Raw genomic sequence first — 19,422 nt, 5'->3', positions numbered from 1 at the left:
GAGGCCGCAGGTGGGCTCTGGGAGCCGTGGATGGGGCCCGAGGATCCGGAGGACGGACCCAGGTAGCCCAGTGCCAGAGGGCACCGAATGGGGAGAGCGCCAGAGGGCCTTCCCCAGTTAGATAGGTTAGGGTAAGGAGCAGGTAAGCTCGGAGACAACTGCAGTGGTGGAGGTGTGCAGGTGGGTAGACCTGCTGGGAGAGCCACATGACCCCGTCCTGAAATTGTGCAAAGGCACAGGGAGTTGAATCGGGGGAGTGAGACCCCAAATTGATGAAGCACCACAGTTTGGTCAATGGGAATTTGGTTCTTAAAACCGCATAGAGTAAGATTGCCAATGGATTGGCAGGGAGAGACCCCGGGTAGTGTAAAGTGTGTTAATGTCATTTAGAAGGTAGATAGGATGGAAATCTCCTTGCACCATCTACATCCACTCACCTGAGGTGACAGAACGCCACACCATGCCATGTGGTTATTTTTTTTCTGTGCAAATGTTTGGATTGTGAGACGCATCATGACGTGGGTGTGACATTGTACTGATGTTCCATCTCTCCCTCCTTATGAGGATTGATGATGAATTGGTGATGGCAAATTTTGGATTAGAGGGATTGTGGTGACGAATTTGGTATTACGGGAAATATGGGGAAGACGAGACAGTAGTGATGAATTGGTAAGGGTGTAGATTTTTCTACATACGGGGGTAAGGGGCAAGGGTAGAACAGGTAACAGGGGGGGTGACGTACAGTAGGGACGAGCTTTTCTCCGCTCAGTCTCCAGACGCACCTCACCTTGCATTGCCTTTATTGATGTGTACCCTTGTGACCTTACCCCTCGCTAACCTGCCCTCTCTGTCTTCCTTCCCCGACCCATGGATCGTGCTCTCTGGGCACCGAGGGGAGCGTGCGAGAGTCCGCCATTGTGTGCCAGAACCCCCGCAACCAGCTGTCTGCATTGATGCACCACTTATGGACCACATGTCTGTGGCTGAGCACCACTCATGGACCCCACGGGTTGGGGCATGGCCCCTCTGCTGGAACCGGCCACGATGGCCCAAGATCTTGCTTGCAGACCCGGTGAGGTGGCACCAAGCCCACAGGTGAACCACTCATATTCGGCCCCTGTGGGCCATAAATAAAAAACGGACACATTTTGTGCACTTTTTATGTCCAAATAGGCCGCCAGCAAGAAGATGAAGTTGACAACATCAGGAAGAATAATGGCCAGCAGAGGGAGCCGAAGAGCAAGACCAGCAACAGGGGTTTGTTTGTTATTATGAACTGTGGTGACTGTGCACTCAGGTGCGTTTATGGTGCTTTATGGTGCTTCGGTGATTATGGGTGCTGGCGCGTCGATGCAGCGCAGGCTGTCTCGCCCCCCCCCCCCAAAAAGGAACAATCGCAGGTCCTGGGTTGCGTTGTGTAAATACAATTAGCGTCATTTGTAAACAATGCTCCCCACCGTTCATGTTTAGTTTGAAGACAATTCTGCAATTCGGTTAGCTGTGGGCGTAAATCTGTTAGGCAGGGTGTAATGCAGCAGGGGGACATACTTATTTGTGTTTTAAAACTGTCACACTCAGGGTCAGGTTAAATGTAGAGGGAACTACACCTACGTGTCACACTAAGTTAAAGTTTTATAGGCCCGAGCACGTGCCTAGAGGATGAGGGTGCAGTGTTGTGGATTTGAATCTTGTTGTAAATATCACCCTCGAAGTAGTGTAATGATTCCTTGTAAATATCTCTGTTTTGTGTGTAAAGGTCAAAGGTCGTCCTCTTAGTTAGTCCATATACATACACGTAGCAAATCATATACCCTTCTAAATAGTTATTTCCTTATTCTGTGTATTAGCTTAAGGCTCTGTTTCCCATTAATTGACACTGCATTGCACCGAATCAGATAAGACAGAATCCCTTTTCAAGTCTCCCCCAATCCTCTCAGTGCATTGGCGGTTTTCTTCACCCCAAACTCCATTGAACACGCGGTCGGTTCGGAGAAGAAAGGCGTGTCTCCGCCCTCGTCATCGGAGGGAGGAGTGAGCCAGCCCCGATCAACCAACCAAGGATGAGGGGTTTGGCTTGAGAGGGCGGAGAAAAGTATGACCGGGGAGGTTCGCGAAGATTCATGGGTGTGGCATATATAACCCGTCACGGGAGAGCCCCACGAGCAGACGATTGAGGCAGCAGATGAGGGAGGGAGCCAGACGAGCGAGGGAGCACGAAGGCAGTTTCTGTCAGGAAGGCGCTTGAGTTGGTAAAGAGAGACGTGCAACCTGCGGGAGTACGAGTGAGGGAGACGCTGTTTCCAACCAGCCTTGCCACGTCAAGCTCCGACGCGCTGCTGCGAACATCCCGGCGGTGTGGACCCGAGGGTGGAGAGTCGGCGGCTGCTCGCTCCCGGCCCGGCCGTCCTCCTGCGTCCAGCTGAACCTTCCTCTCCTTCCAGCCATTCGTTCCTGCCTTCATCCCCCCGTGTAAGTCTGATTGTCGTCCGTCTTTTATGCTGTCTTGGGGTATAAGTAAGTCTGTATAAGCTAGAAATTGCACTGTGTCTTCTGGTCCTTCCATCCTTCTGTAAATTATGACTATAAGAACACTTAAAAAGACCAGTAGAAATCTATAAATTGATATGAGAGGAAACAGAGGTAGGTATGATTTGTGGTTCTCACGCCAAAGTGCATATGGAGCAACTTGTTTTGGTTTGACAAAGAAAAAGAAGAAGAGGAAGAAGAGACCAAAGTCTAAAGCGTAGACCAAACCAAAAGCTGTGCATGTGTGCTGCCCTTATCATAGCCCCAAGCACATTTGATATTGCCAACGACAACAGTCCCATAAAAAAACAACACAGAGGAAAAGTAAAATGTTGATGATGTAGCGGCTACCGCTGGGTTTTCACAATCGCCTTGCACCTATCAAGGACGCGGAGCGATCACCATGCCGGGCTCGTCCAGCACGCCCGGGCAGGCTCGCCCTCAACTTGCCAGGCCGCAGCCAGGACGCTGGGCCACGCCCCCTCTCGCCTTTCCTGGGCAAACGCTCCGGGATAATATGTATATATATTGCTGCCCGATAAACGGGCTTTTCAGAGTGCCTGAGTGTTTGGTTTGATTAAAGCAACTCGGATGAATTCCAGCTTTTTGTCGCGTCCATTCTTCCGATCGACGTGGGAGCCCCAGCTCCTTCATTGGTGACCTACCGACATGGACACGGCAGTCGCCCTTAAACTGCCTACCTTCTGGGAGGCTCACGCGGCGGTTTGGTTCGCACAGGCGGATTCCCTGTTCGCCCTGCGAGGCATCACGGCCGACGACACCCGCTTCCACCATGTGGTAGCAGCGCTCGGTTCGGCCACCGCGGTCCGCGCCCTGAGCCTCCTCGAGAGCCCGCCAGCCGCTGACAAATACGGCGCGATTAAGAAGCTTCTCCTCGACGCTTTCGCCCTCCCATCGGCGGAACGCGCACGGCGCCTGCTCGACCTGCCCGAGCTCGGCGACACGCGCCCTTCCGAGCGAATGGACTACATGCTTTCACTGCTCGGCGAGCACTCTCCGGCATTCCTGTTCCGGGAGCTGTTCCTCCGTCAGCTGCCTAACCTGGTACGCCTCGCCCTGGCAAGCACGACGATCACAGATCCCCGGGCCCTTGCCAGAGAAGCCGACAAGATCTCCGCTGCAGGACAGCGCATCGCAGCGGCGACATGGGACCCACCGCCGTCCGACGCAACAACCATGGCGCCCGAGCACCCGGCACGGTCGACGACCGAACTGCCGACGCAATTGGCGGCCGCTACACCGAGCCGACCACCTCCAGCACGACGACCGGGGCCTCCACCTGACCAAGCGTGGTGTTACTATCATGCCAGGTTCGGACAGAAGGCCCGGACATGCCGACCCCCGTGCACCTTCGGCAGGCCGGGCAACGGCCGGGCCGGCGTTCATTACCAGCCATGAGCGCCGGCCACACGGGCAACTTACTGTTCATCACGGATAAAGCGTCCGGACGGCGCTTCCTGTGCGACACCGGCGCCCAACTGAGCGTCATACCCGCCTCTGACCAGGACAGGCAATCCGCGGTTTGCGGCCCCTCCTTGGTTGCGGCCAACGGATCGACCATCCGCACCTTCGGCCCGCGCAACGTCACCCTCTGCTACGGCTGCCAACGCTTTGCTTGGACGTTTGTAACCGCAAACGTGCCCATGGCTCTGCTAGGCGCCGACTTCCTCTGCGCACACGGACTGCTGGTGGACGTCCAACGGCGTCGTTTAATCAACGCCGAAACCTTCAGCTCCCTGGTATGCACATTGAGCAGCTCCGCGCCGACCGAGCTGGCATGCGCCGTCCCGGCGGCGAACGAGTTTGCTCGCCTGCTCACGGAGTTCCCGGCCCTCATGCGGCCGACGTTTTCGGCCGTCGCAGTACGGCATGGGATCGAGCACCACATACCAACCACGGGCCCGCCTGTCTACGCCAGGGCCCGCCGCCTCGACCCAGCCAAGCTCGCCGTGGCGAAGGCCGAATTCGACGCGTTGGAGCACCTCAGCATCGTGCGGCGCTCCGATAGCGCGTGGGCCTCGCCACTGCACATCGTGCCAAAGCCGGGGGGTGGATGGCGCCCGTGTGGCGACTACCGCCGTCTCAATGACGCTACCACCCCCGACAGGTACCCGATCCCGCATATCCAAGACTTCTCCGCCCGTCTGGCGGGACGGGTCATTTTTTCGAAAATTGATCTCATACGGGGATATCACCAGGTACCTGTCAGGGCGGCCGACGTCCATAAAACGGCAGTCATCACGCTGTTCGGCTCATTCGAATTCTTGCGGATGCCGTTTGGTCTCAAGAACGCGGCTCAGGCGTTCCAGCGCTTGATGGACGGCGTGCTGCGTGACCTGCCGTTCCTTTTCGTTTACCTGGACGACATCCTCGTCGCCAGCACGTCCCGGGCCGAGCACCTCCTCCAACTCCGAACACTGTTCGGGCGCCTCAGCGAGCACGGCCTCATCGTCAACCCGGCCAAATGCCACTTCGGCACGACGGCCGTTGATTTTTTGGGCCACCACATCACCAAGAACGGGGCCGTGCCGCTGCCAACCAAGGTCGAGGCCATCACCACGTTCCCGCGTCCCCGCACCATAAAGGCCCTGCAGGAATTCCTGGGAATGGTGAATTTTTATCACCGCTTCGTGCCCCGCGCTGCTCAACTCATGCGGCCCCTCTACGAAGCCCTCCCGGGCAAGCCGGCCAAGCACGACATCGCCTGGTCCGCAGCAATGGATGCGGCCTTCCAAAGCTCAAAGCGGGCCCTCGCCGACGCAACACTGCTTGCTCACCCGGTGCTCAACGCTCCCATCGCCCTCACCACGGATGCCTCCGACTATGCGGTGGGCGCCGTACATGAGCAATGGGTGAACGGGGTTTGGCAGCCACTCGCTTTTTTCAGCCGGCGGCTCCGGCCGAACGAGCTCAAATACAGCACGTTTGACCGGGAGCTCCTCGGTCTACACCTGGCCGTCCGCCATTTCCGCCACCTCCTGGAGGGCCGACCTTTCACGGCGTTCGTCGACCACAAGCCGTTGGTTTACGCCATGGCCAAGGTCACGGAGCCGTGGTCGGCCCGCCAACAGCGCCACCTCTCCGCCATGTCGGAGTTTACCACGGACATCCGGCACGTCGCCGGCAAAAACAACGCCGTGGCCGACTATCTTTCCCGGGCCAGCGCGAACACGGTCCACCTGGGCGTGGACTTTGCGCTTATGGCAGCGGACCAAACCACCGACACCACGGTGCAAGTCATCTGGGCGGCGGACACGGGCCTCCGCCTGGCCGACATCCCCTTCGCGGACACTGTCCTGCTCTGCGACGTCTCCCAAGGCCAGCCTCGCCCCATCGTGCCCGTCACTTGGCAACGCCGCATCTTCGCCTCCCTCCACGGCCTTTCCCACCCGGGCCGGAAAGCTTCCCAGAAGCTGGTGTCGGCGCGATTCATCTGGCACGGCCTTCGTCGGGACGTCCGCGATTGGACCAGCACCTGCACGGCCTGCCAACGGGCCAAGGTCCACCGACACACCCAGGCCCCGCTGGCACCTTTCACCTTGCCCGAACGACGTTTCGACCACGTCAACGTGGATCTGGTGGGCCCCCTCCCCCCATCACGGGGGTTCACACACCTGCTCACCATGGTGGACAGGACCACCAGGTGGCCGGAGGCCGTTCCCGTCTCCACCAGCACCGCCGACGTGGCGCAGGCTTTCATTGCCACCTGGGTCGCCCGCTTCGGCGCACCGGCGGACATCTCGTCAGACCGCGGACCACAGTTCACCTCCGAGCTGTGGGGCGCGGTCGCCCGTAACCTGGGGGTCAAGCTCCACCGTACTACGGCCTACCACCCCCAAGCAAACGGGTTGTGCGAGCGATTCCACCGCTCCATGAAGGCCGCGCTCATGGCCGGCCTTCAAGACGGCGGTTGGGCCGACCGGCTGCCGTGGGTCCTTTTGGGCCTCCGCACGGCCCCCAAAGAGGACCTCCAGGCATCCACCGCCGAGCTTGTCTATGGCCAGGCGCTACGCGTCCCGGGCGAATTCGTGCCCGACGCTACCAGTCCCTGGTCCGCAGCTCACCAGCGCTCGGACCTCCAGGAGGCCGCCCGACGGTTTGCCCCCGTGCCAACATCCCACCACGGTGACCCCCAGTCCTACGTCCCCCCAGCACTTCGCACAGCGGAGTATGTTTTTGTGCGTCACGACGCACATCGGGGGCCACTCCGGCCGCCGTACGACGGGCCCTTCCGGGTGCTGCGACGGGACGACAAGTCGTTCGTCATCGACATCGGCGGCAGGTCGGACCGGATTGCGGTGGACCGCCTCAAGCCGGCGCACGTGGACGTCGACCACCCACCACGGGTGGCCCTTCCGCCGCGGCGAGGCCGCCCCCCGTCCACGGTGCCCCCCACTCGACCGCCCACCACCACATCGGACCCCCTCCCATGACCCGCCAGGGGTCGCTTCGGCCAGGTCATCAGGACCCCCCTCAAATTGACCCTGCCGGTGCAAGTCGATTCTGGGGGGACGTGTGTAGCGGCTACCGCTGGGTTTTCACAATCGCCTTGCACCTATCAAGGACGCGGAGCGATCACCATGCCGGGCTCGTCCAGGACGCCCGGGCAGGCCCGCGCTCAACTTGCCAGGCCTCGGTCGGGACGCTGGGCCACGCCCCCTCTCGCCTTTCCTGGGCAAACGCTCCGGGATAATATGTATATATATTGCTGCCCGATAAACGGGCCTTTCAGAGTGCCTGAGTGTTTGGTTTGATTAAAGCAACTCGGATGAATTCCAGCTTTTTGTCGCGTCCATTCTTCCGATCGACGTGGGAGCCCCAGCTCCTTCAAGAGCGAGGAAAGAGGTAGATGCGGAACGGATGGCTTGGTAAGAGATAGCAAGCTGCTTGTTCAGGGAACATACCCGAGATATCCACGAACAAATGGGAGAGCGAGGAAAGAGGTAGATGCGGAACGGATGGCTTGGTAAGGGATAGCAAGCTGCTTGTTCTGGGAAAATACCCGAGATATTCACGAACAACTGGGAGAGTGAGGATAGAGGTTGATGCGGAACGGATGGCTTGGTAAGAGATAGCAAGCTGCTTGTTCAGGGAACATACCCGAGATATCCACGAACAACTGGGAGAGCGAGGAAAGAGGTAGATGCTGAACGGATGGCTTGGTAAGGGATAGCAAGCTGCTTGTTCAGGGAAAATACCCGAGATATCCATGAACAACTGGGAGAGCGAGGAAAGAGGTTGATGCGGAACGGATGGCTTGGTAAGGGATAGCAAGCTGCTTATTCAGGGTAAATACCCGAGATATCCATGAACAACTGGGAGAGCGAGGAAAGAGGTTGATGTGGAACGGATGGCTTGGTAAGGGATAGCAAGCTGCTTGTTCAGTGAAAATACCCGATATATACACGAACAACTGGGAGAGCGAGGAAAGAGGTTTATGCGGAACGGATGGCTTGGTAAGGGATAGCAAGCTGCTTGTTCAGGGAAAATACCCGAGATATCCACGCATGGCTGGCGGACTTCCTCTCTGGTCGTAGTCAACGTGTGGCCCTGAATGGGTTTCTCTCATCTCCTCTTCCTGTTCAGGCTGGAGTTCCCCAAGGTAGTGTTCTGGGCCCTGTGCTTTTTCTGGTCTTCATCAATGATCTCTCTGACTCTCTTGAAAATCCTCTCTATCTCTTTGCTGACGACTCTACTCTCTGTCGCTCCATTCCTCATCCCTCAGATCGGCAGTCTGCAGCCTCCTCACTCTCTGCAGACCTGGACAAAATCACAGACTGGTCAAACAAGTGGAACATGTCTTTCAATCCTGACAAATCTCACACTCTTACAATGTCTCTCCGAAAGGACCGACTGGACAACCCTCCCATCTACTTTCTCAACAATCCTCTCCAAGAAGTTCTGTCGCTCAAGCTTTTGGGTCTCACTATCTGCCATGATCTTTCTTGGGAAAACCACATTTCCAAGCTGGCCTCCAAAGCCAGTCGCCGACTGGGCATCCTCCGTCGTGCGAAGTCCTTCCTTGGCACACCTGAGCTCCTCACCACATACAAGGCTTTCATCCGCAGCTCAATGGAATACTGTTCCCCCCTCTGGGCTGGTGCTCCTGCCTCACACCTTGCTCGGCTTCACGCTGTTGAGGCCAAAGCTTTCAGAATCATTGGAATCCCCTGCGATGTAGTCAACACCGAGGGCCTTTCACTCACTCACCGCAGGCAGGTTGGTGGTCCTTGTCTTCTACCGACTCCTCTCCGGCCTTGCTCCCCCAGCTCTCTCTGTGCTCTGTCCCCCCAATATTCCTTCAGGTCACACAAGATCTGCCTGCAACCCTCTTATGGTTAAACTGCCAAAGTTTGGGCTCTCTGCTCACCTTCACTCTTTCATTCCCCTTTTCTCCCGCCTCTGGAACAAACTCCCCCACTCCCTTCAATCCCACTCCTCCCTCCAGGTCTTTAAAACAGCTGTTCACCACCATCTCTTATCTTCCCCCATCGAAAACCTTGATCTTTTCTACCCCCGGTAATTCACCCCAGAGTCCTTGCAGTGTTCATATGTTTTATTCCTCTCCCACCTCCCCCCAAGTCCTCCCGATGTCCCTGCTCTCAAATGTTGTGTTTGTGTCCTTCCCCCTCTTCCCCCTCTCTTTTGTGTCCTTCCCCCTCTCTCCCCATCTTGTCTGCCGCTCCCCTTGTTTTTTGTGTTTTGTGTGTCGGTTTGTCTTTTTGTGTGATTAATGTTAGCTCTTTCACGAGCCTCGATCTTGTATACAAAAAAAACAAAAAAACAACAACAACTGGGAGACCGAGGAAAGAGGTTGATGCGGAATAGATGGATTGGGAAGTGATAGTGTCGGAGCTGGGCTCCAACGTAAATCGGAAGAATGGACGCGACAAAAAGCTGGAATTCGTCCGAGTTTCTTTATTGTGTCAAATCAACTCGGGTACTCTGAAAAGCCCGTTTATCGGGCAACAATATATATACACATTATCCCGGAGCGTTTGCCCGGGAAAGGCATGCCCGGGTGTCCTGGGCGAACCCTGGAAAGGCGAGTCTGGACATGCCCGGGCGTCCTGGATGAGGCCTGGCAAGTCGAGAGCGGGCATGCCCGGGCGTCCTGGACGAGCCCTGGAAAGGCGAGGCTGGGCGTGCCCGGGCGTCCTGGGCGAGCCCGGCATGGTGATCGCTCCGCGTCCTCGGTAGGTGCAAGGCGATTGTGTATACCCAGCGGTAGCCGCTACAATAGCAAGCTGCTTGTTCAGGGAAAATACCCGAGATATCCACGAACAACAAGAGAGCGAGGAAAGAGCAGAGAGGAATAAAGAGAATTGGACAGACTGGAAATAGACAAAGAAAGGTCATTGGAGTGGAGAAGGACGAGAAAACGTGGGAACAGGAATTACTGCACTGTAAACTGTAAACGGGTGTACACTTGCAATACCCTCTCCCACCTGGAGTCGGCGCTGTCCGATACACATTTACATCGAGAATTTGCGACGCACCCACACTCCCATCCCAAGTTTGGATGCAATCTCGGGTGAGAACTGTCGGAGAAGTCATGTGACAAACACCGGTCCGTGAATTTTCGTCTGGATGAAGAAATTGTTTTTTCTCTTTTGAGGAAAATTTTCTCTGATGCTTCTTCTTCACCTTTCCGACTTTCTTTCTTTTCTTCATGTTCTGTCCGACTCTTTCCTTTCTTTTTTTTCCCGACTTTCAGTGGCCTTTTTCACACTGACGCACATCGAGAAGCCCAGGATGGGGACACTCACAGCATGCCGTTGGATGGGAACTTTGTCGAATAGTCATAGAAAAAGGCAAATGAGGCAGAAAACTGCAGCAAGACGTTTATAGACACAATTATCAAAATGTGAAAAACAGATTTTTACAAAACAAAAATCACGATGAATTCAAACCATTTTTAACCATCTTCCACGGAATGTTATATCCTTAAAATGTTGATCCCGTTTTTGTGTAGCAGAAATCAAAACACATTGACAGTGATCATAATCTGAGTTGTCAGGTTCATAAACAGTGTCACACAGCAGGAGTTTCCACTGTTCAAAACGATTATCGTTAAAAGTTTAAACAAAAATGAACTGTCCATGTGAAAGTTGTGCACACGACCTCGGACGAATGTGGGACAATGACAAAAGCTTTCTTATCGTCGATGCAGGAGGTGGACAATTTAGTTCTTCACATTTTGCAATTTTCCAGTATGGTCATGTTCAGTAAATTGATCCACAACAACCTCTCTTACATCTCTTTTGTTCTGCCTCTAAACCTCCTTGCTGTGTTAGATGATGGTACATCGTTTCTGATGATTCCTGTAAGCAGTTTGTTTGGGGCTGGTCGGAATGTTATCGGACGGTATTTGTGGGGAAGTTGGGTTCGCTCCCATTTTGGGAAGAGAAAGGTGTTCCCAGCTATGAGCCACTCATCCACTCCCTTTTCCTCTTGGATCAGTTCATTAAATGTCCTGTTGTTGTGATTGTAAAGAGCATCAGGTTGTTTTCGCCAGAAATTTGGAATTCCATCCAAACCTGGGCGTTTGAAGTTTGGCATTTTTTGAAGTTGTTTTCCAATTTCCTCTTCATCAATAAATCAATGGGGGCATTTCCTCGAGATGTTGCTTCTTCTTTTCCAAGTTTGGGATCCATTCTGCTTCCTTGTTATGTTCTTTTTGATCTTTAAAAAATCCTTGAAAAAATATTTACAGTTTTTCTTTTTCAGGGGGAGTCGATATATTCTCCTGTTTTTTCCCCAATTCATAGTAAAATCTCTTTTGTTTCCTTTCAAACACGTGGTTTTGTTTTCTCCTGTTGTTTCCTTCTTCATAGTTTTTTTTAATCTTCCTCGTTATCATTTCTATTTTGAGTTTGTTTTCAGCACCCAAGCACGATGTCTTTGTCTTCGATTTTGTGTTTGTTTTTTTATTCTTTGCATTCTCTCTTTGTTAGTCTTGGGTGTCTTTCCTTTCCTGAACTGTTGTATTTGTTCCACTTCCTTCCACAGTTGCTCTCTTTGTGTCTCGAATCCGTCTCCAAGGTTGAATTTGGTTTCTATTTGAAGGACCTGGTTTTTTTCTTCTTCTGGTGTTGTTCTCCCGTTACTTTTTCTTGAATAAAGAGTTCCGCTCGAAACAGACGACATCGATTTCCTTCAAGGTGGATGATATTGAAATCATTATTAGCCGCGTCGCAAGACGCTGGTCATCGAGTGCCCTCTGCTGTTGTTGTTGTTGTTCTTCTTCTTGTTCTTGCAGAGAAGACAAAACCTCAAAGCTCCACCCATTCTGGGAACCATAGCTCCACCCATTGTGGGAGAGGCTTCATATAAACAAATATCCACCATTTTATTAACTCGCATAGCTTTGAGGCCTGTTTTGTAGGCCCGTGGTGTCTTCCTCTCTCACACAGTTTTATTTCAAATCAAATTCGATATATCATTTCATTTTTCACAGTCGCTAACATAGTTTTAGACTCGGTTGAAAAAAAACGGGAAGAAAATCCGATGAAAGTTGCCCTTTATAGAACGAAATGAATTCTCAAAGGCCTGTAACTTCAAATCCATTGAGATATATTTTTTTTAAATCGCGGCATGGTCAGTCATACACCGCCCGAAATAAGAGACGGGAAAATGCCGAGATATATATATTTTGTTTAAATCGCGGCATGGTCAGTCACACACCGCCCGAAATAACAGACGGGAAAATGCCGAGATATATTAAAAATTCGTCCATTTGATGACAATCGTCACGATGAAATATTTAATTTATACGTCGTCACAATAATGTGGAGAGAGGAGCATAGCTTCATTCACGTGTCGCCACACACGGGAAATTGCCGAGATTTTTTTTTTTTAAATCGCGGCATGGTCAGTCATACACCACCTGAAATAACAGACGGGAAAATACAGAGATATATTAAAAATTCGTCGCCACACACGGGAAATTGCCGAGATATATTTTCACTTTGCACAAAAATAACATCAAGTAATCGAATCAATAGGAATGTCCTGTGCCTATAACATCGACGTTATAGGCACAGCTGCATCTAGGCATTGTGTAACATCGACGCGGCTTTTGTTTTAATTAAAACTTTTTGTACTTGTTTTTCTTATTGAATGGCTGGTTTCATCTCACTAAGATTTTTGTCCATTTATTGTTTTCTATGCGATAAAATTTTGGTCTTTCACTGAGTTTTATCAATTTCATCTCTTCTATTTTGTTGGCTCACTCTTCTTCTTGTCGAAGCTGCTCTTCATCATCTTCACCATCCTTCTCTCCCTCATTCTGCTGCTCTCCCTCATCTTTCTGCCCATCAACATCTGCCTTTTCCATTCTTTTCCCCTTGGTTTGTGCCTGATTCTCCGGGTCTTTCTCTCTGAACTGGTCTTGCCCCTCTTTCAGGAGAACACCGTCATTCTTTCTTTTTGCGACACTCTTTCTTTGCTTCCTTTGCTCCGGCTCTATGTCGGGGTTTGGTCCCCCATGTCATTGCACAGCCAACACTTCCTCTCGTGCCATCTTGGCCAAATTCCTGCCATACAAAGTGTGTGTGTGTGAGTGAGTGTGTGTGTTAGAATTGTGAGGAATAGAAATGAATAAAACGAGATGTGTGTGTGTGGTTTGTGTCCGGCAGTAAACAATTTTCATGCAATTCACATGAAATTTAAGAATTTGCAATTTGGATCACTGAAATGGTTCACCACTTAAAAGTTAGAAGCCGATTGTTTTTATTTTAAGATTAAAAAGTCAAGTTTGCATAAAAACGCAGATTTTCATCTGATTGACCTGAAATTTAAAGAATTTGCATGTTGGGTCACACAATTGGTTCTGCAATCAAAAGCTATAAGCTAATTGGTTTGTTTTTTTCATTAAAAGGTCAAAGGTGCACACCAAGGGTGCGTAAAAGCGGCCTTGGGAAAATGCCACGACAAGCTATCTGTTCACCTTAACACAGATTTCGCCCAAAGTGGAATATCCCATGGGAAACATAGAAAATGAAGATGCTCCATCGCGTGATGCTTTGTCGTCTTATCACCTTTGGTTGGGATTGGAAAAGTAACGGCCGACTGTATAACGGTCAGACAGACAGACATACAGACACCAAGTTGCGTGTTGTTGTACAATTATGTTTGTGTGTCCTTTTTCTTTGGTCTCCATTTGTTTGTCGTCTGATTTCATCACTTATTTACTTTATTCGGACGTTGAATTGGCATTTATGGGTTTTTCTGATTGCAATAATCTTTTTAAGTGAAACTTTATCGGCTTTTGAAGATACTTCTTGACTTTTTAGTTTCTCATGGAAACTTTTTCTGCGTATATCCAACCTCTCATGCTTGGAATATACTTTACAATAGAGGATGGTCTCCTCTGTGGATCAGCTTGCTTCCTTTTAATCCACAAGTTTGCTCGTTGGCACATTGGATCAAATTCTCATTGTTCAGTCTTCTCGTCCTTGAAGTATACCTGCCTGCTGCACTGCTTGAGCATTAGCTTGTCTTTCACGAGGACTAGATGTGCTTTGGTCAGGACGGAGAGTGCGGGGGCAGGGAGTTATATGTCAGTTATTATTATTGCCAAATGATACAACTGTTATTGTTGTTTTTTTTTGGAATTTATTTTGTAATAAGAATGCCATGACCTGGGAGGTCCTATAAAACTGCTCTGTACACCGAAAAAAGCACGCGTTTCGAAATACGGGGATTGCACCGGATTATTTGCAGTTAATTAGAGTAACTCATGAGATCATAATGATCATTTTGGTACATCAGAAAACTCGTCGAATGTCACAAAAACCAACACACACACACACACACACACACACACACACACACACACACACACACACACACACACACACACACACACACACACACACACACACACACACACACTCCGTGAAGAGTAGATTTTGTTCATCTTCAGTTTTGTCATAGTTTTGGGGCCAGGAGTTATCTCTTCAGGTTTGTGCTTTAGTGTAAAAAACAGTCTCATTGTGAGGTTGACATATTCTCTCTTGCGTGAGTTCTTTCATGTCTTTTCATTGGTGAGGGATGAGCAAAAGCCTTGTTGCAAACAGAACACATGTAGGGCTTCTCTCCCGTGTGTATTGTTTGATGAATTATTAATGTTGCTCTTTTAACAAATGCCTTAAGACACACAGAACACCTGTGGGGCTTCTCTCCTGTGTGCGTTTTTTGATGTTCATGCAAATGCGATGAAGAAGCAAAATCCTTATTGCAAACAGAACACTTGTAAGGCTTCTCTCCTGTGTGTATTTTTTCATGTCGATGAAAATTTGATGAAGAAGCAAAATCCTTATTGCAAACAGAACACTTGTAGGGCTTCTCTCCTGTGTGGATTCTTTGATGATTTCTTAATCTTATTTTATGAACAAAATCCTTATAACAAACAGAACACTTGAAGGGCTTCTCTCCTGTGTGTAGTTTTTGATGCTTATGCACATTTGATGAAAAAGCAAAATCCTTCTTGCAAACAGAACACTTGTAAGGCTTCTCTCCTGTGTGCATGTTTTGATGTTGATGCAAATACGATGAAGAAGTAAAACCCTTATTGCAAACAGAACACTTGTGGGGCTTCTCTCCTGAGTGTGTTTTTTGATGTTTATGCAAAGACGATGAAGAAGCAAAATCCTTGTTGCAAACAGAACACTTGAATGGCTTCTTTCCTGTGTGGATTATTTGATGTTGACGCAAATACAATGAAGAAGTAAAACCCTTATTGCAAACAGAACACTTGTAGGGCTTCTCTCCCATGTGTATTTTTCGATGTTGAAGCAAATACGATGAAGAAGCAAAATCCTTATTGCAAACAGAACACTTGAACGGTCTCTGAATTCCTTGGATATTCTTTGGAGAGTCTGCACAGCTTTTACAACTGCGGATGGATGACTCGCTGTGAAACACATCATTGTTTTCAGAAGCAGTGTATGTCATGTCATGTTTTAAAACTTCCGAGCAGAAAAACTGGGAACAGTCGGAACAAGAAACCAGTTCCATTTGTTTCACTGGAAAGACAAATCAAAAAAGCATTCAAAATTCACCAAAACATTAAAATGTTGCAGAATTGACAAGTATTTCACTCAGATTAGATTAAACATTTGACATATTTCTGTACTTCGCTCAAAGGAGAAGCTCCATATCAAGGATTGAAAAATAGGACCACGACTCCTGAAGCTCACCTGGATCAGGAGCAACAGTCACTTAAACCGCCCACAGCCCTCAACCCTGATATTTTTAATGCCGTGAACAAACTTTAGTACATCACGGGCGGTTAAGGTTGTGGGCAAGTTTAATCAAAGCTGTGTGTGCAGTTTCGGAGAAGAGAGCAAAACCTATCTTGGGGGGGGGAGGGGGGGGTCAAACCCTACCCACCTACCCCCCGTAGACCACCTTAATGAGCCCAGATTTTGATGTGGTCAATATACCCTCGTTAGGCATCAAATATGAAGCTTGTGGCCAAGTTTCATCAACATAGTGTGTTTGGTTCAAGCGACAATGACTGAAGTGTTTGTAGACTTATTCACTCACTCACTCACTGAATTATCAACACAGACCCTGCTCGATCGCATGGGCTCATCGGACTAAAGTCCAGGTGAGCTAAAAATGGTGAAATATTCAATGTACCCAAATGCTACTGACAATGACTGTGACTATGACTGAGTAAACACAAGCTCCCTTACTTTGATTATTCTCGGCATCAGATGGCAATGTTTGATGTGTGGTCCTTATTTATATTTTCTAAGTTTTCCCTTTATACTCTTCACAAAGTGATTCAAGATGCAAAATGTTTCAGTCCGATCAGAGGAAGGAGGGATAGTCGGTTTAAAGGGAAGAAGCTGCAGAACAAGATGAGAGAAGGTACAAGATCAAACTTTCACCAATTGAACCTCAGCAAGAGCGTCTTGCAATCCAAACTCTGTACCTGTGGCTTCAAAGCTAAACCCCACACTTGGCTTGCTGACTTCGACTCCGTTCTCCTATCTGTGTGGCTCTCAGCAGGATGCTTTCATCTTCTGTCTCTGTAAAGGATGGAGTACCACAAGGCAGTATGTTCTGGGTCCCATCCAATTGCTAATCTTCACAAACGACCTCTCTGACTATTTGTAAAGGCACCTTTTTTGTTTGCCAAAAATTCTTCCATCCTCGACTTTGGCACGCTGCAGCCTCTTCCCTCTCTGTAGACATTGATAAAATCACAAGCTGTTCAAACTGTTGCAGTGTCTTTCAGTTTTGAGAATCTCACACACTCACCATCTCTCTCCCAAACCCTCCCATATACTTTCTCTGCATTCCGCTTGAAGAAGTTCAGTCACTCAAACGTTTGGGCTTAACTATCAGCGATGATCTTTTGTAGTCAACCACACATCTAAGTTTGCCTGACAATCCAGTCACTGACTGGTCATCCTCCGTCATGCAAATTCATGCCAAGGCACACGTGACCTCCTATCCACCTACAAAGTCTTCATCCACAGATTGATGAAATACTGCTATCCCGATCTGGACTAGGACTCCTCCATTACACCTTGTTCGGCTTGACGACGTGGAAACCAAGACCTCCAACATTATTGGAATGAGCGTGATGAAGGTGAGGCCATGGGCCTATCACTTACCCATCAGAGACAAGTCGGTGGTCTCTTTCTTCTCCCATCTCTTTTCTGGTCTTGCTGCCACTGCTCTTGCTGTTCTCCCCTCCCCCAACCCTCCAGGTTTCTGCAGGGTTCCTCTTTTCTCTTCAAAATAAGAATGTTTGCTGCTCCATCACTGCAGCAATTATATGCACGGGGAAGATTCAGAACTATCTCACGAACAATGCTAAAACTCTGATAACTCCAATGCAGTATTTGATCTTCCATTTGATTATGAACCAAGCTACAGTTGCTTTGGTACCCTCGCTTGTTGCCAGCTGATTAGATACAGGAAACGGTCTCGCGAGATCACGGCAAGGTCACGTCTTTTCGAAGCTGTTCCATGCGCTCACGCTTTCGAAGCTAAGTGATCTTTCACATTTGTGTTTTTGTCGTATCCTTATCTTTCTTTCGGTGCATGTACCCATTGGGGTGACTTTAATAGGTTTCTCGGTGTTGGTTTTTCATACCTGTGTACTGAATCGTCGGTTTTTTCGTATCGTGTATTCTGAGGCCTAGTGTAGTACTAGTAGGCTACCGTGTCCTCAGACCTTGGCTTGAGGCTTTTGTTTTTTGTCTCAGCGGTTCTTCGATCGCGCTGCAACTACTTTCGGTCCCTGTTATTCACGGTCTTTTCACCCATACTCCCTTGTTTTAAAATCTCAAAAAAAAACCAAAATTTTTTTTTCCTTCCCTGTTCTTATCCGCTTGTGCGTTCTTATTTGTTCTTTCGTTCTTCGTTCTTTTGCTCTTTCGTTCTTCGTTATTTGTTCTTTCATTCTTCGACCACGTTGTTCGAGATCACGTGATCAAGTTGTTAATACATGTTTCATCTGTCCCCTGAAGAACTTTATTATTATGTCATATTCTATAACACTTTTTTCTACTTCTTCTATAAAAGGATGCTTTGGACTTGCTCATCAATTCTATTCATTCAAAAAACAAAATTCCATCTCTTACAGTGCATCTTTCATTCATTCCCTAAACTCTCCAGAACTCCACCCATCCTTCAGCATCCTCAAACGTATTTTTGACTCTAATGTCTCAAGAAACTCATTTTGCAATAAATGTTCGTTTCCCATAAATCGTACACTTTTCAAAATCCAATCACACCCCTCCCCTCCAAATCTTCCCCATCACCCATCTCTGTCAAATCTTCCTCCTTGCCCCTCCCCCCCAAATCTTCCCAAACACCCATCCCTTTCAAATCTCCCCCACCCGCCCCTTCCCTCCTAAACTCCCCCCACACCCCTCCCCTCCGAGACTCTCCCTCACTCCTCCCCTCCTAGACTCCCCTCTCACCCCTCCTCCTCAAAGCGTCCTCCCCGCTTCTTCCCCCTTCCAACTTTCACCTTCATCTTCCTCAACCTTCTGCCTCACTCTTCCCCCTCCTCAAATAACACCTCACTGCGCCTCACCCAAACACCATCAAACCTTTTGTCCGCCCCATTCTTCACTTTCTCCAAGCTATTCTGTAATCTCTGACACCCCTGCAACAGCTCTCCCTACCTCTTCCTCCTCTTCCACATCCTGCCCTACCGCTCCCCCCCCCCACCCCTGTTCTGTATCCGATGCTCCCCCTTCCTCTTCCTTAACAGTATGGACCTCAAACATCTGGGGCCTTCGCTCAAACTTAACTGATCTCTCCATACAGGTTGCTTCTGACAAACCAGACGTGATCTGCTTAACAGAAACCTTCCTCCTTCATGATGTCTCTGATTCCTTGGTATCTCTCCCAGGTTACTCCCTCCTCCGGTATGATAGACCTGAGCCTCGTCCTGGAGGTGGGGTTGCTATCTTTATAAAAAACTCTCTTCCTCACTCGCCCTGCACTGCCCTCTCTCCACCTCACCCCCAGGAATACCTTTGGCTACGGCTTCCCCTTCGCTCCCACCTTTTGTTCATATGCGTGTTGTACCGTCCACCAAACAGTGATGACTCCATCTACATCTCGCTGTCTGATAATATGGACCAACTTCAATCTACCCATCCCAACTCTCTCTTCCTCATATGTGGTGATTTCAACTGTCACCATGCCAGTTGGCTGGGGGTGGGTACCTCTCTCACCAGCCATGGCTCTTCAGCAAAGGACTTCTGTGACTCACTGGGACTGACACAATCTGTCAATTTCCCAACCCGGATCTCAGTCAATGGAGAATCTTCTCTTCTGGACTTGGTTATGACTAACTTCCCTGAAAATGTCTGCTGCTCTTCTTCTGCTCCA

General features: G+C 49.7%; 1 protein-coding gene across 1 annotated transcript in view; it reads right to left on the bottom strand.

Moving 5' to 3' along the window:
* The window catches only part of LOC137428524 (uncharacterized), a 91,659-nt gene extending 76,152 nt beyond the window's left edge, over positions 1-15,507 (bottom strand). The window contains exons 1-3 of the mRNA XM_078777346.1: positions 14,572-15,507; positions 10,461-10,601; positions 10,317-10,378 (exon numbers count right to left, since the gene is read on the bottom strand). Coding sequence (XP_078633472.1) covers positions 10,317-10,378; positions 10,461-10,601; positions 14,572-15,507 — 1,139 coding nt within the window. The remainder of the gene's footprint in view (positions 1-10,316; positions 10,379-10,460; positions 10,602-14,571) is intronic.
* Positions 15,508-19,422: the final 3,915 nt, after the last annotated feature.

This window comes from Myxine glutinosa, chromosome 5, assembly GCF_964187855.1.
Source record: "Myxine glutinosa chromosome 5, kmMyxGlut1.1, whole genome shotgun sequence".
Lineage (NCBI taxonomy): Eukaryota > Metazoa > Chordata > Myxini > Myxiniformes > Myxinidae > Myxine > Myxine glutinosa.
Note: the sequence above shows the minus strand (reverse complement) of the source record. Positions and strands in the feature narration are given on the sequence as shown.